The sequence below is a fragment of the Mustela erminea genome, chromosome 5, assembly GCF_009829155.1.
Source record: "Mustela erminea isolate mMusErm1 chromosome 5, mMusErm1.Pri, whole genome shotgun sequence".
Classification (NCBI taxonomy): Eukaryota; Metazoa; Chordata; class Mammalia; order Carnivora; family Mustelidae; genus Mustela; species Mustela erminea.
In genome coordinates, this window is record NC_045618.1 from 19624945 (window position 1) to 19652283 (window position 27339).

Consider the following 27339-nt stretch of genomic DNA (forward strand, 5'->3'; position numbering starts at 1 on the left):
GAGTTTAAGTTTTTTAGCTATCCCATTACAGATAAATACCTCAGAGGGAAATAATAAGTGTGCTGGATTAAAGAGTATCCCTCCCAAAATTCACATCTACCCAAAACCCATGAATGTGATTTTATTTGGAGGTAGGGTCTCTGCTGATGTAATCAAGTTAGGGTAAGGTCACACTGGATGAGAGTGGCTGTTAATCTAATGACTGGTGTCTACAGGGGGAGATCGGACATATATAGGGAAACAGACCTATATAGGGAAAACCTCACGTGACAACAGAGAAGAGGCTGGCCTGACACAGCTCCAAGCTATAGAACACCAAGGATTGCCAGCAATCGCCAGAAGATATGAAGAGGCGGGGAAGGATTCTTCCCTGGCACCTTGAGAGAGAGCATGGCCTGGCTGACACCTTGATTACGGACTTCTAGTCTTCAGAACAACGAGAGAATAAATTTCTGTTGCTTTTAAGCTGCCGAGTTTGTGGCAAATTTGTTAACAGCAGCCCTAGCAAACTAATACAATATCCATCCCAAGTTTTGTGTGAAGTTTGAACCAGTGTAAATTTCAAGTGACATAGAACCGTAGCAGGTGACTTGTCATTTGAGGTATCTGTTAGTCACGAGGCTACTCTGAAAGGGCAAAAGGAAAGATTTGATTTAGAAAATGCTTTTGAGGGTATTTATTTATTTATTTTTATGATCTCATTACGGCACAATTTATAGCAGGGAAAAACAGTTCCTGGAAATAAAATGCTGCTGTTTCACAAAGTGTTCATACTCTCGTTATATATTGCCTCAATATGTTTCAACAACTTCAAAAGTGGTATGGCATTATATGGGAAAAGATTTTTCTTCTGCAAACGGTAAATGGCACTTTGTAGCTCTTCAAAGCACTTTAGCGTCCTGTAGGATACGCCCACTTCAGAGATGTTCTTTGGAACATTATCACAATTGACAGAGAAGGTAATATTAGACTGTTTTGGAACCAGAGGCCTGGACTGATACTCCAGGCTGAGCTGTTTTTTATCCATACCTGTTCCAACTATGTCCTGAGATTTCTTCATCGCTTCTTGGTGTAAAGATATTTGTTTACTGTTCGCTGAGTGCTGGTCTGTGCCTTCTGCTTCAGAATCATCAGAGCTGTCATAATCCACGAGACTGTGGGAGGCTCGGCGGGGAGACAGACTATCAGCCTGGAGTATGGTGTGGGTCTCCTTGGACATCACGAGCTGGCTCAGAGATCCAGAAGAAAAATCAGAAGCCCAGGACACTGAAGCATGAACACTTCTGGGACGACCAAAAGCAGCTGAAGGGCTAAGTTCTGTTTGGTTGCTGCTTCTGTCCTGGACAAGTGAGGAGCTACAACCGCAAATATTTACACTATCTTTAGATGCTGTTAGGTCAAAATCCTTACAAATCATGAAAAAAATAGCCCAGTCTTTTTGCAGTAATTTTAAGTATCTAACAAAATATTCAAGGAAACAAGTTTCCGATGAAATGAGAAAGTCAAGAAGAACTGAAGAATCAAATCCTATATTTTTCAGTAAGAATAAGAAAATACAGTGTGGATTATACCCATATTCATGTGTGTGATGATTCCACATTTCTTTTTCTTGGGTCGAGCTTTCAGTAGCTTTACGTTGTCTGAAAATCAAAGTAACGGAGACCCCAGATTAATGACTTTTTACAAAAATAACAGTTTTAACAGACATAATTCACATACCACAAATTCACCTATCAGATTACTTTTTAATCTATGCATTGTTTTAAGAGAAAAACAATTCCAAACAATCTCTTCCTCTACAAACTCCATATAAATCTAACTCAATAAATAAAATTCATGGACTTTGGTAGTTCTTGTCTGCTGAACAAAAGTCCTCTGTCTTCCTGTCTCTTGATATCAGAGTTCCTCATTCCTACAGGTAACTGATTACAGAGGGTAATACGGGGCTGGAGGATGAGCTCCTTCCTTTCCTTCCATGCTCTTCTCGATAAGGGTGGGCACAGGACCTAGACTGACCACTCAGAGCACCTCACGCTCCTGGCTACAATGATTGCATCCAACACGAATCTGTGACCCCAGAGGGCTAACCAGACCCCCCCCCCATCCTGGGACTCATGCTGGAGCTATTAAAGATGGTAACCAAAAGCCAGGCACTGCTGGTAGCCCCGCCTGAGAATGAATTCAGGTTTGCAAGATACAGGCAAAGAGCAATGACCAACGACATGATTGAATCCCTATTATATACAGTGATATCTGCTGCCAACAAGCCCCTTGGAATGAATTTCTAATAGTAAGCTAATAAATATCCCCCCACTCCCCTTTTTTTTTTTTGCTTAGACTAGTCTGAGCAAAAATCTCAACTAATAAACAAACGATCTTAACTAAAAAAGCTACATGAAAAAAAAAATACAAAAAGCATGAGCACATGCCTCTCTGGACACACTGAGGTGAAGAAAGTTAGAGATTTCATACAGAGGCTTCCTCTTCCCTGAGCAGGAAGGAGTCAGCTGGGAATACAACTAAGATCTAGTCTAAGGGGCTCATCGGCATGTGCCTTTTCAGCACCGTTTGGGAGCCTAATTCAAATCACATGCCGGTATTTTGTGTTCTTGATTAGAACCTTTTGAAAAATTGGCCCCAAACGCTCATAGTCTGAAAGCAGCTGCTGCCAGCGCGGCCATAACACAAGTACAAACTGGCAGGACAGCACTGCACCATCGGGCATTAGTAAGAAAGCCCTTTCTCTGAAGCCAAGAAAGAAATGGAAATCAAGCAAATACTTCAGGGTTTTAATAAAGCCAAGCAGGAACAGTGTAAAAGGTCATTGGTTACGAGCTTCATAGCCAATTACAGATCTTTGCCACAGGATGATAGGACCCCATGGACAGCCGCTTTAATAAAGCATGAACAGGCTCAGCAAGGCCATGTCATCAGTAACACAGCCATGACAAACTCGGGGACCTGCCTCAAGTCGCTATCAGCCCCCATTCAGGTGTACGATAAAAATGAAAACTTTGAGCTGCTACTTTGGTTAGTTCCAAGGCTAAGGTTACCTTTAAAAAGGCCAAAATCACCACATTGAAGCTCATGATGGAAAAGTTAGTGTTGGGGGCGAACAGCATTTTTAAACATCGATTAAATGAAAGTTCTGATAATGGTACGAGCTTACTCCTGACGGCACAGGTAAAACAGATGAAGCAAAACCAGAACCCGTGCTTTGTAGCCCCCCGGTCTAGTTCCACTCCCCCAGATCTGCCTACCCAGCCAAGTTTTCATAATGAGAACTCAGATGTAATCTCATTTTCATGTAGGGCAGGGTTAAAGCAAGGAATTGGAACTTATAAGGAAACCACAAGATTGTTAGGGATTTTTCTTTTCCCCTTAATGATGGAAAGTAAATAGTATGTCCAGCACATTATTAAAAATGTTTTCTGCTTTTCTGGCACACAGTTAGTAAAATTACTTTAAAATATACTGGCCTGGTCAACTTTAGGTAGATGCCCAATGATGCCTTGGCAGCCTCCAACATGTCATCGTCCTGTTCTATGAAGACCCTGGAGATCCACTCACACGGATTGTGTGACTGAAGAGAGGGCTGAAGGTGGGGCTTTAAGAAGGTCAGTAACTCAGACATGAAACTCTGTAAATCAACTTCAACAGATGCACATTTCAAAGAGCAGTCGACTGATTCTGGATGCATTAATATCTTACAATAATTTTATATATAGGCATCTCAAGCACTCCAACGTGGATTGTCGTGATTCCCACTTTCAGAAAGCCTGTCAGTTAGGGATTATCTCCACTTTGCAAATTAGGAAACTGAATGTCAGAGAAAAAAAAGTGACTCACTCAAGAGGCTACAACTAAAATGTACAACCAGATCATCTACTCACCGCAAGGACCAGATAACTAATTATTTCAGAGAAACTAGAGTTACACAAATTCTTGCTAAAAGCATATAAATAAATGAATAGTAGACGAAAGACATCACTTCACGGGATGCCGCAGCTGTCTGTTACTAGAGGCAACAGAATAACCCAGCAAAAATCATTTTGCCTTTAAAATAGCAGGAAATTTTTTTGTTTGTTTGAAGTATTAAAAGAAAGTACTACTATTATGCACAAAAACCAAAAAAGGTTTTGGGGAGTTTTAGCTGTAATTTAAAACTCTGAATTATAGAACATATGCCACCTAGTGTTGTAAATTATAACCACACAGAATGATACCTAGTATGCAGTACCTTCTAATTATGACATTCAAAGCAATTCAGGGAAGTCACTACTTACAATTCAAACCTTTCACTAAAACTATATGCTGTTTGTTTAGAGACATCAACTATTCTGTTTTAGCAGGTGAAATGGAAGACATATCTGCCCCCCACACCTAAGTTGAATATCCTACTTTAAATAGTTGTCTTAAGTTAAAACAGTTAAGATCCTGGACATTATGTGCAACGATTTCTTAATCAATGTAACTTCCCACATGTTAGTTTTAATTCACTTTCTAGTTATTGATAATCTACATTAGCAGTTACTCAATTTTATGAAGGAAAATAGGAATGAAATACTACAAATATCTGAACTGACTTCTATCATGTGCTTTGAGGTGATTCAATAGCATCTCTTTGTTTTTAAACTTAGATTATGCTGTACAAATTCAGTGTAGCCCACAAAATGTTGACATGTTCTTAGTGTAATTCTAATTTTTTAAAGAAAATTTAATAAATTATAATTTTGATAACATGTACATTTAATTAGTGGAGTTACGGTCCTGAGATTTGAAAATTATGAATTACTTTGTATCCGTAAACAACTGCTCATTACTTTGCACACAAAAGGAGTTCAGAGAATTACCTTTCATTTCGTTTGCTGAAGTACAACTTTGAAACTTGATTTCTAAGGATTTAATGATAAGCAGGCTTGCTGCTCTGAGAATAACATGATCTGGACCAGGGGCACGTTCACATGTAGGCTGAACTTCCTCTCCACCAAAGCGGGGAGGCTTTCCATGGACAGACAATGTCCTCAATAAGCCCAAATCCATAGCTCGCAAGACAGCATCCGCTAAAGCCAAGATGTCTACATCTAAATGCTGATCTGGCGGCAATAGGACAGGGCTAGCTCCCCGACACAGGTCTTCACCCACTTTCCAGAGAAGGCACTTTTTGATGAAAATGATGAATTTCCTTTTGACAAAAGCCTGAACGGGCCAGGTAATAACGTCCAGCACACAAGAAGGTTTCAAAAATAAAATCCTCTGGCAAGTGAAATGTAGCTTCAGGTGGATTCTGGAAGCTATAAGAAGTTCAAGTAATTCCAGGGAACATATCAAGCTGTTTATTATTTTAGAGGTATCTTGGCAGCTTTCAAAATGATGAGAAAATAACAAACTGTAAAAAACTTCGAAAATAGTGTCAAAAGGAGACAGGAACTGCTTTAAAATTTCTGCAATGAGAAAAATAGTAGTTATAAACAAGAGGAAAAGTGAAGGCTTCATAAAAGAATTTACAATTCAATTTTTATAAATAGCATCACTTTACAAGATGAAAAAATGGATTTGGATGGTTTAATGTGAACAAACAAAGACACAGAATAACAGGTAATAAGACATGGTATATATTCGACAATAGAGTATCACTCAGCCATGAAAAAGAATGAAATCTTGCCATTTGCAATGACGTGGACAGAGCTCAAGTGACATGAGTCAGTCAGAGAAAGACAAATGTCATATGATTTCACTCATATGTGGAATTTAGGACACAAAACAGATGAACATGGAGAAAGAGGCAGGCTCCTGCTGAGCAGAGAGCCACATGTGTGGCCTGATCCCAGGATCCTGGGATCATGACCTGTGCCAAAGGCAGACACTAAACTGACTGAGCCACCCAGATGCTCCCAGAAAACAGACTTTTAACTACAGAGAACAAAGTGAGCATGCTGGAGGGGAGGTGGTTGGGGAGGATGGGTTAAACGGGTGACGGGGATTAAGGACACTTGTAATGAGCACTGGGGGTTGTTTGTAAGTGATGAATCACTAATTTCTACTCCTGAAATCACTATTACACTATATGTTACCTAGAATTTAAATAAAAACTTGAAACAAACAAAAGAACAAAGCTAATAACTACAGTTAATTATCCATTTTACAATATCAAAAGGGGCATATAATAATAGCTTTAATTTTTTCCTTATAATGTTTCATTTTAAAAAGGAATCTTCAGTCAAAAAATCTGGAATAGGATTCTTTAATTTTTCATACTTTAGGACAGATCAGATGCTATAAAGTAAGTTTAAATCTTCATTATAAACATAATCGTCCTTGGGAGCAAAAGAATGACATTTATGGGGATCCAGAATTTGTACCTGTTTTCTGTGAACATGTATCTTTAAAGATTTCTTTTATTATAAAAGTCAGGGTCCAGAGGCAGTATCCTGCCTTCTCATTTTCAGGGTATTCAGAAAGATTTTTTTGGCAAAAAGCAATCCAGGAATTGCTAAATGTTATCTATAAGTAAGAAAACAAAAAATAGCAAGTTATATTAGAAAATTTTCTTTACAATTGCAAATTACCTATTACACACAACTCTATAAAACATTGTTTTATAGACCCACCCCCCAAAAAAGAGTCTAGTATTTGGTAAAACAAGAAAGATACAAATATCCTAATATTCTCTAAGTGAAAAAATTCAATGTGCCATAGAAATAAAGGCTCAGCAGGGAACACAAAAATATTAGGAATGATTATTTCTAGGTGGTGGAATGATGTGTGATTTTTATTTTGTTCTTCATATTTCTCTCATTTCCTAAATTTTCTACTAGTAAAATGCCACGTTTTGTATTTGAAAAAAAATGTTACTTTGAGAAAGGAACAAGTATTATAGCTTAAATAAATCAGGAGATGCTTACATTTATTAACTAATTCAGAGACAGAAAAATCTGATGCTCAATTTGTTTGTGTTTTTTTTCATCATGCTGAGGACCATTCTTAGATTATATTGAACCTGTAAAAACGGTCGTGGTCTCCAGCAGAGGTTCCTAAATCTTTTTTTGAAGAAAAGGAAGCAGGCCTGCTTGCTCTTTTGAGAAACTGAAGAAGTTATAGACTGACTTGAAACCCATCCTTCAGGTGAAGAATTTGATTTATCATGACTTATGACATATTTAAGACTCTAATCTTTGATACAAGTCACTATTATATTACTACATTCTTATACTTTTATGGATTTCTGTGTTATTGAAAGAGCAAACATTTTATTGATACAAACATTTGAAGGGTAAATCGAATGTCAAAGAACAATTTTAAAGAAAACATGAAAGAAAAGAGCATAATTTGATTACTTATCTTACCTTTTCTCTCAACTGGAAATACAGAAGTAATGCAAGGCACTTTGCAGCCATGTGAGATAACAATTTATCCGAGTCTTGGAACATACAGGTCTATGGGAAAACAAATAAACTTACCCATTATTACTGAATGTTTTTAAAACTTTTGTTTTAAACATCTAGATCTAAAGAAAACCCCCCAAAACAAAACAAAACAAAATCCCACAGAAAAAAATGGCTTACTAATTTAGAATCGATGTCAGATGATTTCAAAAGAATTTTAATTACATCTCTGTATTTCTCCTTTGCACGGAAGTCAGTTTCAACAGACAATATTCTGGTTATCATCACCTTGATTACTGTTAACTGAAGGAGCACTATTTCTCGGGCACTGCCTATTGGTGAGTGTTTCTTCAAACACATAGGCAATACAGAAATGGTAGCCAAATTGGCAGAGGATGGCTGATGCTTGTCCTGGACACCATGGGGGTTTGGGCATTCCAAAGACGTCATTGTAGAGCAGTCTTGATCCAAAGATGCTGGGTCGAGATAAAAGATGTAATCATGGTTCTCATTTTCAAGTGTGACTCCCAGAAGGACCTTCTTGTATAATTGTTCTAAAACGTCAAGGAAAGCTTTCATTGGGATTGCCAAAATGTATCTCATGAGAAAGCTGACAATTCCAAACCGTAACTATCAGTCTCAGAAATGCGACAAATCTGTTAAGATGTTTCTTCAGGAAAACCTAAAATAGGAACAATAGTTGTAAAATTATAAGCATCAAATATATCATATTACAGGGGAAAGGCATCTGTTCCCCTTTAATCATTTAGCTTCTCAAGTAAAAGGTAATACCGATTGCTTAATTTCTAAAACGGAAAACTGGTAATACCAACATTATTTTAAGACTGTAAAAATGAAATATATGCTTTCCATACAGATTTAAGACCATAAAATTATTATTTTTTTTTCTTTTTGATCCATTATTTTCAGTTTTTTTAAGATTATTTTAATTTTTTTAACATTTTAAAAAATTGAAATTCAATTAACATATAATGTATTACTGGTTTCCGAGGTAGAAGTCTGGGATTCATCAGTCTTATATAATATCCAGTGCTCATTACATCACATGCCTTCCTTAATATCCATCACCGAGTTACCCCATACCTCGACCTCCCTCCTCTTCAGCAACCCTCAGTTTGTTTCCTATGATTTTTTTTAAAATTTTTTCAATTTATTTATTTTCAGAAAAACAGTATTCATTATTTTTGCACCACACCCAGTGCTCCATGCAATCCGTGCCCTCTCTAATACCCACCACCTGGTACCTCAACCTCCCACACCCCTGCCACTTCAATCCCCTCAGATTGTTTTTCAGAGTCCATAGTCTCTCATGGTTCACCTCCCCTTCCAATTTACCCCAACTCCCTTCTCCTCTCTAAGACCATAAAATTATTTTTAATTTTATCAGAGTAGAAACTTCTTTTCTCTAACAGTTTTCAATGGGCCATGAGGGCGGGCCTCTTAATCTTGGCACTACTGACTTTAGGGGTTGGATAATTTCGTTGTGGGGGGAGCTGGCCTGTGCATTGGAGGAAGTTTAGCAGCATTCCTAGCCTGGCCTCTACCCACTAGATGCCAGTAGTACCTCCCTTGGGGGCTGGGGGGCATAACAATGCAGGCTGACATCCCCGGGGAAACCCCCAATTAATTAACTTTCACCTTCAACTAACAGATGAAAAACCTAGTTAGATTGCAGTGTGATCAAATGCGGTGTGGTCAAATGTGTTGACTGATGATTAATTCACAACTTAAAATTAAATAATAGGAAGATCCTTGGCCAGCACTTTCAACCTTAAACAAAAAAATGAAAAATGCCACGCCAAGAAAAAGACAAGATGTTTAGCAAAAGTCGTCCAAACGTGAGCACACTGTACTTGTAGCTGGATACAACTTGAGACACTCCCGCTGTCCTGGACTCTGACATGATAGACACCAGCAAGAGTGAGGAGAAGGCAAAGGGCATTTTGGGTCAGGAACGGCTTATAAAGCAAGGAACATGGACGATCGCTGACAGATGAGTATTAGAGGATATGTTATGGGTAATACGATTATTAATGTAGTTACTACAGAGCAAGAATAGCTGGGAAAACTTAAGACTTTGGCAAAAGTTAGAGATTACAGAATATCCTTCCAATGGAATGCTGAGCCTCTGGGAATATGATCCTTTGGGGCTTAGTCCTTTCATTGCCTTTGAGCTATTTCATACCTTTGTAGATTTGTTGATTGCTGATGGCAATGCAAATAATTCCTGTCTATAGACATGCACATATTTGTCCAGTGGAGGGGCAACCTTCCTCTCAGCAGGGGAAAGCCAGTTTTGCTCCTATGTGTAAACTCAGCTCTACATTCCTTTACTCCATATAAATTCATGGTTCTTTAACTTTTCCTTTAAAACGGTTGTGACATCTGCCTAGTTCTTTCATTAGTTAATGAGTTAAATAAAATCGCTGATACAGTAAGTTCATTTTGTATGGGTCATGACTTTGTCCTCTTCCAATTTATCCTTTAATAAAGTCCAAGAATTGCCTCCATCTACTCTGGCCCATTTATAAATGCCCAGTCCGTCTTTATCTTTGGTCCTCCCTGGAGGAGTCATAGGAAGGCTGTCACTTACAGTGGGTCTCACTTCTCCAGTATGGCCACTGGACTGCCCCTGGTCTTTACACCTCCCTCTCCACTGGTTTCTTCCCCCTTGCTTATTAGCTTCTAAGGAATTTCAATTCCGGATCACCCCGACAGGACAAAACTGCCTTGTTTTTGTCCTATAGTGTAGAAATGGGTATGAAGAGCCCTATAGATGGTAACTTAAAGTTATGAATGAAATTTCCCCTGGTAAAGTTTCTCTGCATCCTCTTTTGAAACTGTGGTGAATATCCCACACAATTTGGAAACATAACTAATAATCGGGAACCTTGTTCCATCTGATAGCGTTCAATGTTATCTGTTATCTGTTATCTGAACACGGTGCTTCAAGAAAACAAGAATGATTAATGTTCCAGGAAAGGGCTCACCATATTTCCAGACAGACCTCACCTTTACACTTTCACACTGACTGCCCTTGTTTCCTAAACCTCCACATTTCCTCCTCCTTCTTTGAGAGGTGTCCCATTAACGAACATTCTCCCTGTTGTAAAGGCCTGAATAAAATTATCTTAATTGTCTGGTGAGTTTTATCTGCCACAAACAGAAACTAGCTTTCACATTCTATGTCAGAGTCCATCTCCATTGTACTTATTTCACTTTATATTTTAGTTACGACAGTAACATTTCTTCCCAACAAAACTACTGACATCTTTTATTGAAGTTGACATAAACTATTACATTTTCATATGTCAAATATTCTGTGACAACAGACTATTTTAGGTTTTAACTAAAAGCATATGTGCAAACCTACTGTAGTTTCTTAAAAAGATTTTATTTATTTATTTGACAGAGATCACAAGTAGGCAGAAAGGCAGGCAGAGAGAGAGGAGGAACCAGGCTCCCTGCTGGGCAGAGAGCACGATGCGGGACTCGATCCCAGGACCCTGGGATCACAACCTGAGCCGAAGGCAGAGGCTTTAACCGACTGAGCCACCCAGGTGCCCCAAACCTATTGTAATTTTTAGCCACAAATGAAATTCTTTTTATTTCAATGCTATAGTAATAATAATACTTCCATTAAGAGGCACCTGGGTGGCTCAAACAGTTAGGCATTCGACTCTTGGTATTTGCTCAGGTCATGACCTCAAGGCTGTGGGATCAAGTCCCCACTGGGCTCCAAGCTTTGCATGGAGTTTGCTTGGGATTCTCTCCTGTCCCTCCCCCGTGCTCTCTTTGTCAAATAAATAAATAAATATTTAAAAAAAAAACTTTCAATAGTACTTCTATAAATCTTAAGTCCTTAAATTTTACAATGAATGAAAATAAAATTGTGGGTATTCAACCATTTTTGACCTAAAAAAGAGCCATTTCAAATGGTTCAAACATTTCAGCACGCAAAACTAAAGTGAATACCAGTAAATAAATAGATACATAGACATGCAAGGAAGCAAGCATTTCAGGGGGAGAATGGGCTATTTTCTATCACCATGGGACCTAGGTTCTTTGCTAAGAGTAGTTATGAGTAATCAGTTGAAAAGCATTAGTGGGGGGCCCACAAACGCCAGGCAGGTGTAGGGGTGCCAAAGACAGGCTGCCCCAAAATGTGCCACTCTGACACATTGATTATTTTAAGTAAAAATTACTTCAGGGACAGCCTGTGCAGGAAGGATGCTCAGACCCTCCCCTGCCCCCTGAAAACAGGAAATAAATCTCCCATGCAAGAGGTAACCTCCCAGTATCAGAAGTTAGAGACATCCTGATCGCCACTGGTAAGAAATTGAGAGCCAGGAAGGCTGTATAAGTAATCCTTTTACTAAATTTACTAGCACAACCCAAATTCTCTTAAGAATTTCTTACTAATTAGGGGCGCCTGGGTGGCTCAGTGGGTTAAGCCACTGCCTTCGGCTCAGGTCATGATCTCAGGGTCCTGGGATCGAGTCCCGCATCGGGCTCTCAGCTCAGCAGGGAGCCTGCTTCCTCCTCTCTCTCTCTGCCTGCCTCTCTGCCTACTTGTGATCTCTCTCTGTCAAATAAATAAATAAAAATCTTAAAAAAAAAAAAAGAATTTCTTACTAATTAAAGTGTCCAAAGTTAGGTTCTCTCTGTCCCATCAATTTGTCGCAGATTTATTGTCTCTTTGTCTAAAAATGTATAAAAACTGCCTGTCTTGGTCATTTCTTTAGGTGTCAATGTCATTACTGGGCCTTTGTGCACATGTAATAAAACTGTTTTTTTTTTTTTTTTTTTTTCCTGTTAATCTGTCTCATCTAAATTTGAGTCTTAGTTCAGCTGGAAGACTGTGAAGGACAGAGAAAGAATTTTCCCTCCCTTCGCAGGTACCAAATGAATGAAGAGGATGGATGCTAGGCTGGTTCAACTATGCCTAAGCATTACTCTTTCCTCATTACAATGTCTTTGATGCTGGCCAAAGAAATCTTCACTGAAACAACTGTCTATGGGTAGCCTATTGAGAACTGTAGCGCCCCCCCCCTTTTTTTTTAGGAATTATGGTATTAAATGAAAAGACAAATACTGAAAAAGTGAACTAGGGTATTTGACCAACCACACCTTTTCCCTGAAGTGTCTGTTACAAGGGTCGTATATCTCAAGCTCTTTTCCATGATGGTCTGGAGGAAGGTACACCTCTCAGACAAGTTTTTAAACTAGTTGTACTGGATATATGGGAGAGATCTGTCTAGCCTGAAAAGGAAACAAATATAGGAAAGGTCTAATTAGGGCAAAAAATGGGTAGTGTTTTTAAAGAGGTTTTTTTTGGGAAAATTCCTCTTGGCAGAGAATGACTACCAGGTGGCCAAAGTGGGTACCCAAAGCAAGCATAAAATTTGCCTCAGGACTCTCTTTTACTGCTTAAGTACTATAAATGATTTGAATTGTATATTCTATTCCTAATAGAAGCACACATGTCTTAATACAAAAGTACTGTATTCCCACGCATCTTCACACAAAACTGATGCTTCAGGAATAAGAGCTGCTAAAGTTTAGGGGTGCCTAGGTGGCTCAGTTGCATAAGACTCTGCCCTCAGCTCAGGTCATAATTTTGGGGTCCTGGGATAAGCCCCTCATTAGGCTCCCTGCTCAGCAAGGAGGCTGGTTCTCCCTCTGCCCCTCCCCCAACTTGTGTGTGCTAGGTACACACACTTTCTCTCAAATAAATAAAATCTAAAGAAAAAGAAAAAGATGGGGTGCTTGGGTGGCTCAGTTGGTTAAGAAGCTGCCTTTGGCTCTGGTCATGGTTCTGGGGTCATGGGATCAAGCCCCGCATCCGGCTCCCTGCTCAACAGAGAGCCTGCTTCTCTCTCTCTCCCTCTGCCTGCCTCTCTGCCTACTTGTGGTATCTCTCTATCTCTCTGTCAAAATAAATACATAAAAATCTTTAAAAAAAAAAACTTAAAAAGAAAAAGAATTGCTAAAATTTATTGAGTGCCTACTATGTTCCAAACACGGTTTTAAGCGAGTATAAAGTTCACAACAGCTTTATGAGGTGAATAATTATCATACCTATTTTACAAATAAGGTAATTAAGGCAAGGAGAGATTAAGTTACAGAGCTAGTTAAATGGCAGAGCCCGGATTTGAACCTACACAGTCTAATATCAAAGCCTCTCGTCCTCCCCAAATTTGCTCTGATGCTCCAAGTCTCAAGAATATAGAGGAACAGAGGACTTCTAATAATCTTCCCAAGTGAAAACAGGAACTCACACAGTCTAATTTTTAACACTTTCTAGATTTTCTCCTACAGTACTGTAAATCAGAATACTCATCCTTAGAATTATTTTCATATGTTGCACAATATCTAAACTCAAGGTCAATTACTATACAACTTTCTAATGCAAACGAAGTACAATTTTTTCAAAAGATACTCAGCAAACAAAAGTTAAAACATTAATCAGGACATCCATTTGATTGAATTTTTATCTTAAATTACTTTTAGAAGCTACATCAAACCCAGGATGAAAAGCCAAACTATCCACAGATTATACTTTGATTATCAGCCATCAATAGTTTAAAGGCAATTTAATATGAGTGACTAAAACCTTGACTTGACTTCACTTAAAATGATTTCAACTTTTTACAAAAAATTAACTCAAAATGCATCAAGGGCTTAAAACTTAAGATTTTAGGAAAAAAGAAAAAAGCAGGAGAAAAATCTTTAGGATTCAAGGCTAGGCAAAAAGTTCTTAAACTTGGCCCCCAAAGAAGTCTCTAAAAAGTAAAAACTGATAAACTAGATCTCAACAAAATTAAAAACTTTTGCTCTGCGAAGGACCCTTTTAAGGGCAGGAAAAGATAAGTTATAGACTGAAAGAATATATTTGCTACTCACATAATCAAAGGGCTAGTATCTATAATATATAAAAGATTCTCAAAACTCAGTATTTCAAAAGATAGTAATAATCAGAAAATGGGCAAGAGACATAAACAGACCCTCCTCTGAAGAGGATATACAGATGGCAAAAAAGTGCACAAAAAGATGTTCAACCACATTAGCCACTGGTAAACATATAAAATCACAGGAAATACCACTTTCGCTACAGATGAAATAAAAATTTGTGATGCCAACTTCTGAAGAGGATATGGAGAACCAAACTACTTGTATATTGCTGGTGAGATTATAAAATGGTACAGTCACTCTGGAAAACAGTCTGGTAGTTTCTTTAAAAAACTAAACATACTCTTAACCATATGTTCCAGCAATCGCACTCCTTGGTATTTACTTGAAGGAGCTGAAAACTTATTTCAACACAAAAACCTGAACACAGATACACAGAGCAACTTTATTCATAGTTTCCAAAATTCGGAAGCAGTGACGACGTCCTTCTGTGGGTAACAAACTGTGGTATATTCAGACAATGGAATATTATTCAGTACTAAAAAGGAAGAGCTATTGAGCCATGAAAAGACATGAAGGAACCTTAAATGCATAGTACTAAGTTAAAAAAAAAGCCCATCTGAAAAGGCTATATACTGTATGATTCCAACTACATGACATTCTGGAAAAGGTAAAACTACAGAGACAGTAAAAAGATCAGTGGTTGCCAGGGGTTGGGGTGCAGGAAAGGGGTGGATAGGTGAAGCACAGATTTTTAGGGCAGTGAAAAGATTCTGTATGACCCTATAGAAGTGGATATGTATCATTTTATGTTTGTCCAAATTCAGAGAATGTGTACAGCCAAGAGTGAACCCCAGCGTGAACTATGGACTCAGAGCGATTATGATGTGTCACTGTTAGGTTCATCAATTGTAACAAATGTTATCACTGGGGGGAGGGGGCATGTTGATAACACAGGGGAAGGCTATGCATGTGCAAGGGGCAGGAGGAATATATACAGAAAATTTCTGTACTTTCTGATCAATTTTGCCATGACCTAAAACTGCTCTAAAAAAAATAAAATCTTTAAAGCAAAATAAGAAACTAAATATGCAACTACTGTATGACCTAATAAGTACACACCTGGGCAGTTACTCCAGTAAAATGAAGACTTAGATTCACACAAAAAGCTGTACATTAGCGTTCACAGCAGGTTCATTTATAATAGCAAGAAACTGAAGATAACCCAGATGTCTCTTTAGTGTATGAATGGTTATACCGTGGGACGTTCACACCATACAGGAATACTGCATCGAAATATGAAAAGAACTATTCATACATGTAATGATTTGGATAGTTCTTAGGGAATTACGCCAAGAGAAAAAAGCCAGTCTCATAAGGTTGCATACTGAGTGCTTCCATTCTTGAAATGACAAAGTTAGAGAGATGAAGAAATTAGTGATTGCCAGAGGTTAGGGTCCCCTCCCACTTGGTGGGCAGAGTTATAAAGGCCAACACAAGGGATCCTTGTGATCATGGAACTGGTGAAGGCAACACTAACTTAACAGATGTGATAAAAATTGCACAGAACTAAATATACACCCAGATAAATAAACAGAGGTAAGACAGGAAATCTGAACAGGATCAGTGGATTATACTAATGCTAATATCCTGGTTGTGATATTGTGTGATAGTTGTGAAAAACACTACCATTGGAGGAAACTAGTCAAAGGGTACACAAAGATGTCTCTGTATTATTTCTTACAACTGCATGTGAATCTACAATTTCTCAAAATTAACAATTCAATTAAAAATATAGTAGTTTCAGGGGCGCCTGGGTGGCTCAGTCAATTAAGCATCTGACTCTTGATTTCGGCTCAGGTCATGATCTCAGAGTTGTGGGATTGAGCCGCGCAGTGGGCTCCATGTTCAGCAGGGAGTCTGCTTGTCCCTCTCCCTCTGTTCCTCTCCCTATCTCTATCTCTAAAATTAAAAAAAAAATCTTTTTAAAAATATACAATAATTGCAGCTACAGACATCAGCCTTCTGATCCTAAGTGTTAATGTACATAGAATTTCAGGAATATCAAATAAATATATATGTAAATGTATTAGAACTTTGAATGTTAAAAATTCATAGATGGAAAACTGAGCAGCATCATATTTTAAAATGTTAAAATGTTAAAATATTTTCCTAAAAAATATTCCTAAGTAAAAACTATGTGGAAATTTTAAGTAGTCTACTCATTAGAAGACATTCTGCCATCACCCAGTTTCAAAATTATTAAAAACCAAGTTGCTAAACAGCATGGAGGTTCCTCAAAATGTTGAAAATAGAACTACCCTATGACCCAGTAATTGCACTACTGGGTATTTACCCTAAAGATACAAACGTAGTGATCCGAAGGGGCACGTGCACCCGAATGTTTATAGCAGCAATGTCCACAATAGCCAAACTATGGAAAGAACCTAGATGTCCATCAACAGATGAATGGATCAAGAAGATGTGGTATACATACACAATGGAATATTATGCAGCCATCAAAAGAAATGAAATCTTGCCATTTGTGACGACGTGGATGGAACTAGAGGGTATCATGCTTAGCAAAATAAGTCAAGCGGAGAAAGACAACTATCATATGATCACTCTGATATGAGGAAGTGGAGATACAACATGGGGGGTTAAGAGGGCAGGAGAAGAATAAATGAAACATGATAGGATTGGGAGGGAGACAAACCATAAGTGACTCTTAATCTCACAAAACAAACTGAGGGTTGCTGGGGGGAGGGGGCTTGGGCGAAGGGGGGTGGGGTTATGGACATTGGGGAAGGTATGTGCTATAGTGAGTGCTGTGAAGTGTGTAAACCTGGCGATTCACATACCTGTACCCCGGGGGTTAAAAATATATTATATGTTTATAAAAAATCAAAAATCAAAAAAAAAAAACCAACAAACCAAGCTGCTAGTAATTTAATCCTTCTTTGTATACAGAAAGCAACAACAATAAAAAAGATGCTACTATCTTCTTTAGGAGATTTTCTTTAAACGACCCATATAGTTAAATTCAGAAAAATAATAACTTTCATGGCCAATGTTACAATGAAAAAATGCTTCTCTTTATGTGAAAGGTTACTACAGTTTACCAATCAAGTGGGAAACTCAGAATTAGGCTTTGGCTTAATGAACAATAGGTTCAAATCTGATCACAGCCCAACTGGACACTTATTGTATATTGCCCTGTTCATGAAAATGCTGTGATTCTAGAGGCAGAAATTGAGGCACTCTAAACAAAAGTCTTTGTTCTCAAACAGAATCTTTCAGGATTCTGGTTCCTGTCCCAACTAAGACAGCAATCATTTTGTCCAAATAAATAAATGAGTGTTTAGAGTCTACAGAAAGTTCGAGAGTGGTGCCAAAGTTAGAGAGGCTAATGAGGGTGGCTAAGGCACTGAGAAGGTCTGGAAGACAAAAGGACAGAGGCTCCCAATATCTCTGTCTAGTACGAGAGTCATTAAAGCTGGTCCACTATGACTGCAAGAGGACCTCCCCCTCCTATAAAAGATGGAGGGGGGAAAGGATATCTTCCAAGAGCATGTCACATGCTGGGCATCTTCCCTTTGACCTCCTAGTCCCACTCTCTACCTTTCTCCATGCCTCAGGATGCTCCAGTATTGGAAGTTCCAAGTACAGCAATACGGCAAGAAAAAGAAATAAAATGGTATCAGAATTGGAAAGGAAGAAGTAAAACTGTCTCTGTTTGTGGATGATATGGTTTTATATAAAGAAAATCCTCAAGACTCAACTAAATAATGTTAGATCTAATCAATAAATTCAGTTGAAGTTTCAGGACACAAAATTAAACATGAAAATCAGTAGCATTTCTATACACTAAAAACAAATTTTCTGAAAAAGAAATAAAGAAATTGATTCTATTTATAATAGCATCAAAAATAATAAAACACTTAGAAGTAAGCGAAACTAAGGAAATAAAAGATCTCTGAAAACCACAAGACACTGATGAAAGAATTCTAAGACACAAATAGATGAAAGGTAACCTGTGTTCTTGGACTGGGATAATTAATATTGTTAAAATGTCAAGACGACCAAAAGCCATCTATTGATTCAAAGTCATCCCTATTTACATTCCAATGGTACTTTTTACAGAAACAGAAAAAACATTCCAAATATTTATATGGAATCACAAAAGACCACAAATAACCCTCCCCCCCCAAAAATCGTGAGAAAGAACAAAGCAGAAGGTATCCCAGTTCCTGATTTCAAGCTATACTATAAAGGTAGTCACCAAAATAGTATAGTACTGGCATAAAAACAAACAGACCAATGGAAGAGAACCAAGAGCCCAAAAGTCATTCCCCACTTATATAGCCAACTAATATCTGACATGGGAACATGGGAGTCAAGAATATTCAATGGAGAAGCCAGTCTTTTCAATTAATGGTGCTGAGATCATTGGATATTCACACGTAAAAGAATGAAATTGAACCCATATCTTAGACTCAAAAAATTAACTCAAAATAGATCAAAGTCTTAGATGTAAGAACTAAAGCTCCAAGAAGAAAACAAGAATAAAGTCCCTTGACATGGGTGTGTTGGTAATGTTTTGTTTTGTTTTGTTTTGTTTTGGATGACACCTAAAGCATAAGCAACAAAATAAATAAGCAAGTAGTACTATACCCAACTAAAAAGCTTCTGCATAGCTAAATAAGTCATCAACAAAATAATGAAGAAAACCTACGGAATAGAAAAAAAATGTTCGCAAACCATACATCTGATAACGGATTAATTAATACCCAAAATATATAAAGAACTCATCTCATACAACTCAGTAACAAAAAACCCAAATAATCCAATTTAAAGAATTGGCAAAGGAACTAAATAGACCTTTTCCCAAAGAACTATAAAAGGCCAACAAGGTACATGAAAGGATGCTCACCATCACGACTCACTAGGGAAATGCAAATTAAAACTACAATGAGATATCACCTCACACCTGTTAAGTTACCATCATCAAAAAGAGATAACAAATGCTAGTAAGATGTGGAGAATAGAAAACCCTTGTGCACTGCTGCTGGCAATGTAAATTCGTGCAACCACTATAGAAACCAGTATGGAGGACCCTTAAAAAATTAATAATAGAACTACCTTATGATATGACAATTCCACTTCTGAGCATATTCCCAAAAGAATTAAAAACACTAACTTGAAAACATATCTGCACCCCCATGTTCCTAAGAGCATTATTCATGATGGAAATGGAAGTGCCCTAGTGGATGAAAAGGTTGTGGTATTATCTACAATGGAATGTTATTCAGCCATAAAAAAATCGAGGAACTCATTCCATTTGTGACAACATGGATGGCCCTTGAAGGCACTGTGCTAAGTTAAATTAGTCAGAACAAGACAAATACTGTATGATCTCACTTATATGTGGAATGTAAACAAATAAAAAACAAAACTCAAACTCACAGCAAAAGAGATCAAACTTGTGGTTATCAAAGGCAGAGGGGGGGATGGAAGGGGAATTGGAGGAAGGTGGCCAAGAGGTACGAACATCCAACTATCTAAGTTACAGAAATACTAGGGATGTAAGGTGACTATTGTTGACACAGCTGTAGAAGACACAGGAAGGCAGCTAAGAGAGTAAATCCTGAGTGTTCACCACAAGAAAAAAAAATTCCCCTTTTTTCTTTTATTTCTTTTTATTGTATCTAAGGAGAAGACAAATATTAGCTAAACCTACTGTGGCAATCATTTCACAATATACGTAAATCAAACCATCATGCTGTTTGCCTTAAACTGATACAGTAATGTTTATCAATGATTTCTCAATAAAATGGGGGGGGTAGTTGGGATCTTTAAATGTTCAGTCCTCCATGTCCTTTCCCTTCTTAGAGCAATTTCACGGACTCTGTCAATGTCTTCAATTACTATCTCCATGCTGACAACTTCAGAATCCAGTTAGGGTCTAGCTATCTTCTGGGCTCTGCACTCAAGTAGTAAACGCCATCAGAGAGTTCCACTTGGAAGGCCCACAGGCACCTTCAGCACAAATTCAACTCAACTTCTAGAGTTGTCAGACTTGTCTTCCTCAGCCTCTCAGTTTATGGTGACTATATCTCTTAGGTATACCAGGTAGAAATCTGACATTTTTCTGAACCCCTCCTCAACCCACTTCTCTCCACCCTCCCTGCCATTACTGTAGTACACCGCTTACACCCCAGACAACGAACCGATTTCTTGCTAAATGGTTGTTTCTTAGCCTAACCTACACCCACTTTCTTCTGAAAAACTTCTCCATTCTCCTTAGGATAAAATCCAAACTCCTGGACACAGCAAGTCCTTCAAGATCTGCCTCTTGGGAGTCCTCTCACCAATCTGCCCCACAAACTAAGACACAGGCTTTCTCTGAAGTTCTCGGAAACTGTGCACTTTAAGGGTTCCCAAGCTTTGCTTGGCACATTCTTTCTGACTAGGCCACATTCAACCTTTTCCCACCAGCTCTCAACCCTTAATTTGAAACCCTGCAGTCCCAGGGAAGCCTTTTACATATCCAACTCAGGATTAGGGGGCCCTGCCAAGAGCTCCTCCAGCCTATACTAAAGTATTTATCTCACTGCATTGTCTATAATTATTTTCTGGTTTGGTTTCCCCACACTTTGACTATGAGCTTCCCTGGGCAGGACTGAGCTCCTTGCTTACATAGGCCAATAGGTAGCTCATGAGGAAAGCACCAAAACATGTATTCTTGAATGAATGATAGTGTAAAAGAAGACATCAGGGGACAAATTGAAAGGGTCTGCAGTGACCACCATCTGCCACACAACAATCTTACTATACCTCATTACATAAAAGCAACTGATACATTAAATTACTTCCTTTATATAATTAAGGAGGCCATTCTGTCTGGACGTTGGTGGTAGCCAAATGTCTGGTGTATTGGATGACTTGGTTTAAAATAATATTAGCGCTTGTCTGGATTACTCTAATAGCCTTCCACATTTGCAGTAGCCCTGCTCCCGCTAGTCCTCTCCACTGAGCAGCCAGCCAGTGATCTTTTCAAAACATAAATACGATATTGTAACTTCTCTACCACGGCTTACACGGTCCCGCAAGGTCTGCCATCAGTCCCACATCCCCCATTTTTTATTACCATTCTCCCTCTTACCCACTCTGCTTGATCACGCACGCTGGTCTTCTTTCTTGCAGTTTCTGTTAAACATCAAAGGTTATTCCAGGATCAGAGGCTTTGCGCTGTTGATTCTACCTGCCTGCAAAACTCTTCCCTCCGCCCAGCTCCATACCCCAGATCTTGCCCCGGTTGTTCCTCCCCATTCAGATCGCCGCTCAAATGTCACTTCCTCAGAGACCTTTCCTGACCACCTATCTAAAATAGTCGACATGTCCTAGTCAAACTCGATCCTCTTATTCTCCTTGACTTTCTTTCTATAACCTAACCCTATGTAATTATTTTGTTTATCTATCTCCCCTGTCAAAGCGAAAGTTCCACGAGGACCATTGACTGTATCTACCCCGTTCACTGTCGTCTCCCTGACCGCTAGAAGAGTGCCCGGCCAATAAACACTTGCTAAATGAATACCGGCACTCAATAAACATGTCCATCTCGCGTATTTTCCATTCTCCTTTCCCCTTCATTGTCAGAAATCCGTGAGGGTCGCTGTCCCTGAAGAAAAGCTCTTGAAGCGTCACCGCCATTCCAAAAAAGAGTCCTCTTTTCCTCAGGCGAGGCAAGTCCAGCCTGGTAGCTAATGGGGCCTCAGGGACGGGAAGATGAGCCACGGACCCGGCACTCTCCTTTGAAGAGCGCTGAGGGGGTGCTGCGGCACCAGGCGTCCCTCTCCTCGCTTCCTGGGGACTGCCGCCTCCCCAGCCTTAGACCCCTGGATCAGGCTCTCAGTCAGCCGCACACACGCTTTCCCCTCCGCGGAGCTCCGCTGCCACTCCCAGTTACCTGTCGGAGATCTGGGTTGGGAGACCCAGCCTTCACACCGCCATTAAACGAACAGCACCACCCTCCGGGCCACCGTAGTTCCGGGAACGCACGGGCCGATCTCTTCCTTCGCATGCGCAGAGATCCTGCTTGGCGTGCAGTGTCTCTTAGCAACCGCTTCGAGTCCCTCCGCCAGGGGCGGAGCATCGGGAGCCACCGGGGGGGAAGCCGAGGGGGAAGTGAGTGAAACCAATCGGAGACGAGTTCCAACCTCGATCGGCACGCCTCTTCTAACTGTCGCGAATGCGCAGACGGCTTTACGGCAGGCAAGGGGTGGGGGCTGCCGGGGGTAAGGAGGAGAGAAGGAAGCAACCAACCAACCAAGTCGCCCCCACCCCCCCACCCCCACCCACCCCGGACCTGGTTTACGGCTCCGAGCTCAGGCTCCGATGCGGCCGCTGATTGGCTGCTGAAGGCTTGGTCCCATCCCAGTGACCCCAAAGTGCTGGAGGGAGGGGGCGGGGGTGGCCCAGTGCAAAGTGCATCCCGAAAGCCCCCTGCTTGTAGCCCCCGCGGCTGGCACTTAGGACCCTGTATGACCCGGGACCTCGCTGCCCCGAGACCTCCCGTGTGCCCCCGTAGTTGGGAGCCTTCGGCCCCGAGCGCGGCAACCCCTGCTCCGAGCTCTCAGACCCGGGCTGCCCCCCCACTCGAGCCGGGACTTCCTCCCTGCACCCCTGCTCCGAGGCTGCCCGGCGGTCAGGACCGTCTCCCCAGTTCTGCTCGACCGTCCGGATGCTCGCCGGGTTGGGGCCGTGAGGCACCGAGAAGAATCAGGAACACCCGTGTCCGGCCCTGCCTGGAGTGTTTGTTCAATGGAGAAGTTGGTGAGTGTGGAGAAGGCTGAAAGGAGGAAGAGAAGCAGCAGCTGAAGAGACAGGTAAAGTCAGTTACCTCCTCCGAAGGGAAGGGGGCTGGCTGAGAGGGAGAATCACTGCTTCTTCCTGTCTGCTCTTAACCACTCTTCCTCTGCTACCCCTTCTTCAGAAGCACCCTCCTTCTCGCCCCTGGGTCACTGCACCACTCACTGGTTTTTGCTTTCCAGGTCTGAGCCGGCTAGAGGAGACGAGAGAGCAGGAAGGGGTCAAGCCACCCACCAGAGAAGCAGCAGAGAGCCTCTGACCAGCATCCTCTTTAAAGGTAATGAGCCAGACCTCCCCTCCCCCATTGTTTATTCCTGGCCCCTACCTCATTAAGCATTGCTTTATTTTCAGCGTAGTTACCTAGAAATGTAACTCTTTCCTGGCATTCAGTTTCCCAACAAAAACAAAACACTGCCCGTGCCTGATCCTTAAGATTTTAATTAATAACTTCTTTATCTCAGAAATGTATTTTCCCCTTTCTCTCTGTATGTTGTTTCTGTTTTCTGCATTATCTTTTGGTACACTGTACCATTTACCCTGCTCTGAGACTTTGAGACCTTTTTGTAGCCCCCGCACATCTTACTCTCATAGGAATTCTCAATTCCTTGTTAATTGCTTGTTAATTCTCAATGACTCTGCTTTTTAATTAAACCACAATTTTCTGTTTTCCCTTTATGTCTTCCTATCACCTTTCCTCTACCTCTGTCAAAAAATCATTTGAGTTAACTAACTGACAAGGGTTTGGTAGAAGAAGATACAGTAATGGCTTGAAATTTATGAGTTTCGGAAAATAATGTGACTTTTCTAGTGAAAAGTGAATCTGTGTTCTTGGATAGCGTGGATAGTTTGAAAGCAGTATTTGCCTCTGAAGCACTTGAATATAATTAACTCTTGTGGCTTTTTCGTGTTTCTGTGTGACAGATATGGATGGATTTTGAAACTTTTAAATATAATATTTGTTACACCTTTGATTTTCTAGAGCTTACAGAACTTTATACACTATTAGGTTAATCATTTGACACTCAAGAGTTTGCAAACAGAGGAATGTTTTGGTGTGTATAGAATCTAGGGCTTTATTTTTGCACTCTTAATAGATAAGATTTTTCATTTCAAAACCCTTACAGATAATTTGTTAGATTGAAATTTAATCATCTCATTCATGTGATCCCATTTCTGCTGCTGTATTTTGTTGCTGCCTCTGAAAATGCGCTAAAGGTAAGTTTAGGACATTCATGTAATTCCTAAAGAGGGAATATGATCAGGGAAATTATCTAAGAGTTAATTCAGAAATTAGTGGAGTGAATGACTTCTCTGCCATCCAATAACAGGGGTATAAAGTGACTGATTAATCTCAGAGTTATTTTAATATCTCAGATTGTTTAGGGAATTTCAGGTGCAAAGAAGTACTTAAAATAGTAGACATTAGGAAATTTTTGATTTACTCTGTTCCACTGGACTTTCTGCCTTCTACAAAAATAAATTAATGCCTTTCCTGATTCCTTTACTTGCGAAGACATTGCTAAAGATACTTTTAAGTGCTTTGAGGGTTTGTGTTTTCTTGAGAGCTGGAACTGGACACCAAAGGGAGAGTGTATGCTACTGAATGAGACTGAAAATCAGTATCTGGCAGTGACTTCCATGGTGAACATTTAGGGCAGCCTGAAATAGGGTCCACTTCATTTCAGTAGAAACTAGACAGGAGTCTATAAAGTGAAAGGCAATTTTCTTTATTTAAATATGCAAATTGCCAGAGAGATGCCTAGTGATGACTTTAGGAATATTTTTTTGTTAACATATATGAAGTTTATTTTTAAAGGAAAAGTGAATTATGTATTTTCTACTCAGGCCTTCTCACTTAAACATTTTTTCTACTTTAGATATAACTCTAGTGTGTTTTCATTTGCAAGGGATGTTATCACCTGAGATGGTAAGAGAACAGGTCTGTGGCAAGTCAAGCATCAAGGTACAGAAAGGACACTGCTTTCTCCTGGTTGCCAGCCAGATCATTCTCATTGCTTAAATAATATTTCATTGATTCTGCCTCAGCTTTTAACAGTTTTTCTAGGATTAGGGAATAGATAGATAGATAATAGATAGATAAACTGTTGGCATTAGTTCCAGATACCAGCATGACTGAAAGTGTTTGGTCTAGGTTATGCTGAACATTTAAAATGTTTTATTTGGGTAATTATTTGCCAACATGGACAGTTAAGATAGTTTATATTTTTGAGCCCACTAGTTAACTTTGTGTTAATTCTCTTGCCAGGTACATGGGTATTTACAGGGGAAAAAAACAAAGGTAAAGAACCTGATTTATTTGATAACCAAATATAGATTTATAGTCACATAGAGAGAAAAACTGATTTTAACTAAAGATCTTCAGTGATGCCTTTTGAGGTTGCTGTGGCGCCATAGTTTTGTCTTTATACCTGAAGTGATACCATTCACAGTTGCTTGATATTATGCTACATATATGGGGCTCCTGGGTGGCTCACTGGGTTAAGGCCTCTGCCTTCAGCTCAGGTCCATGATCCCAGGGTCCTGGGATCGAGCCCTACATCGATCGGGCCCTCTGCTTGGCGGGGAGCCTGCCTCCCTCCGATCCCTCTCTGCCTGCCTCTCTACTTGTGATCTCTGTCCATCAAGTAAATAAAATCTTTAAAAAAAAATTATGCTACATATAATATCTATTTTCTTCACATTTAGCTTGGATAACATAGAAATTCATACAATTCCTATAAAGTCTTCAGTCAGATAAAGTTTATACAAGCATACCTAATATCTGACCTATAGCCTTTCATTTCATTCCCAACTGAAGACACTCCCTCAGTAGAGAATGATTGTCTTCTTTCTTGCAAACTTCTTCAGTACTACTGTGAGGCTGCTAAGATGATCGTGCCAGACCGTGAGTTACTAAGATGATATTGACAAGACCTCCTCTTTTACAATACTTAAGTGATTTAAGCTTTGAGTTGAGGCTGGATTAAGTGAGTTATACAGTTTCCTCTCTTGCCTCTTCCACATTCCGTGAAAGTGGTTGGTTTCTCTTCTGGATCATAGGAGAATTGTATATGCACTGCCGAAGCAGGCACAATCGTATGAGAATTGTAGATAAGTCATGCATTATAATACATCCTTGCATCACCCGGAGGCCCAGCAACTTGGAGGAAATAGGAATGCCCTTACTTGTTCTAGAGCATAAATACCATGCTAACTATGCAGAGTGATACTAAAAAAACACTTATCCTTTATTTATCCAGACTCTTGATCATACAAATAGTTCTGGTCAACATGGACCTCAGTGGTGTTGCACATGTTGGACCTTGTGTTCCTGCAGCCATCCAGGACCTCTGAGCCCATGGAGGGTTTTTTCCCTCAGAGCCACTATCCTTGGAGTTGCTGATTTTATTTTCATACCAGCCTGTATCTCTGTTTGCTCTACAAAGAAATGCTTATTTCCTTTTTTGAGTAGCAAGCTGTTATCTTGTTTCTAGTTGGTGTGAAATCTGAAAGCACAGTTCTAATTTGTATCACTTAATCCAAAAATGTGTGGACTTTTAGTGAAAATAATATGCAAAAAGCTATTAGTGACTAATCGTGTATGCCAAAGGAAACTGGGGACATGTGGCAGATCTGGTGAAAGTTGTCTACAGTTTCAGACAGGTCTTAAATATATTTTGTTTTATGGTTTCTTATGCTTCGCTCTGTTCTGTGAATATAAACTTTTTTTGAATTATGTGCAGCAAGAAATTTGGTTTCAACTTAATGCAGTTCACTTGGCATCTTTATGGAATTTAGTGGTAACATTCTAATCCCCAAATTTATAGTTTCGAGTATGGCCAACAGTGTAAAAGCTCAGAGGCCTGGGTGATTTTCTTTTGACACCATGGAGAGTTGAAATAGATGGATTTGTGAAATTTACACACACTATTCAACACACTATCCTGTTATCAACACACATTCCCCAAACAATCCCAACACACTTTCCCCAAAATGATATACACTGGGGAGGTGGCTCATTTGGGGATGTAATTCTGAAGTCTTCCTTCTTTGTATGTTTATTTCTCTTTTTGGGCTGAAACCTGAAATGGAATTTCTAAGATTGCACCTTCCAAATTTTAGTCATTCTGAGTCTTTACTTTAAAACAAC

The 27339-nt window shown here is 39.6% G+C and overlaps 2 protein-coding genes across 6 annotated transcripts in view; one reads left to right on the plus strand and one right to left on the minus strand.

The window, feature by feature from the left end:
- Nucleotides 1–662: 662 nt before the first annotated feature.
- Nucleotides 663–22439, minus strand: LINS1 (lines homolog 1). 4 transcript variants are annotated; one of them, XM_032342207.1, is made up of 8 exons: nucleotides 22288–22439; nucleotides 21484–21527; nucleotides 7674–8067; nucleotides 7347–7436; nucleotides 6363–6504; nucleotides 4854–5444; nucleotides 3480–3651; nucleotides 663–1640 (listed from the first exon to the last, which is right to left on the minus strand). In XM_032342207.1, the coding sequence occupies exons 3-8, from the start codon at nucleotides 7986–7988 to the stop codon at nucleotides 758–760; spliced, it is 2193 nt and encodes a 730-aa protein (XP_032198098.1). In that variant the 5' UTR covers nucleotides 7989–8067; nucleotides 21484–21527; nucleotides 22288–22439; the 3' UTR covers nucleotides 663–757. The 4 variants fall into 4 exon arrangements, with proteins under 4 accessions (XP_032198098.1, XP_032198096.1, XP_032198095.1 ...); XM_032342205.1 differs by having other exon boundaries at nucleotides 7566–8067; nucleotides 21488–21527; nucleotides 22288–22438; XM_032342204.1 differs by having other exon boundaries at nucleotides 7566–8067; nucleotides 22288–22438.
- A 217-nt stretch (nucleotides 22440–22656) lies between these two features.
- Nucleotides 22657–27339, plus strand: part of ASB7 (ankyrin repeat and SOCS box containing 7) — a 54022-nt gene continuing 49339 nt past the window's right edge. Inside the window, exons 1-2 of one of the 2 annotated variants that reach the window (XM_032342211.1) lie at nucleotides 22657–23206; nucleotides 23372–23466. The gene's annotated coding sequence lies outside the window, so the exon portion shown is untranslated. The remainder of the gene's footprint in view (nucleotides 23207–23371; nucleotides 23467–27339) is intronic. The other variant, XM_032342210.1, reaches the window with a different exon arrangement.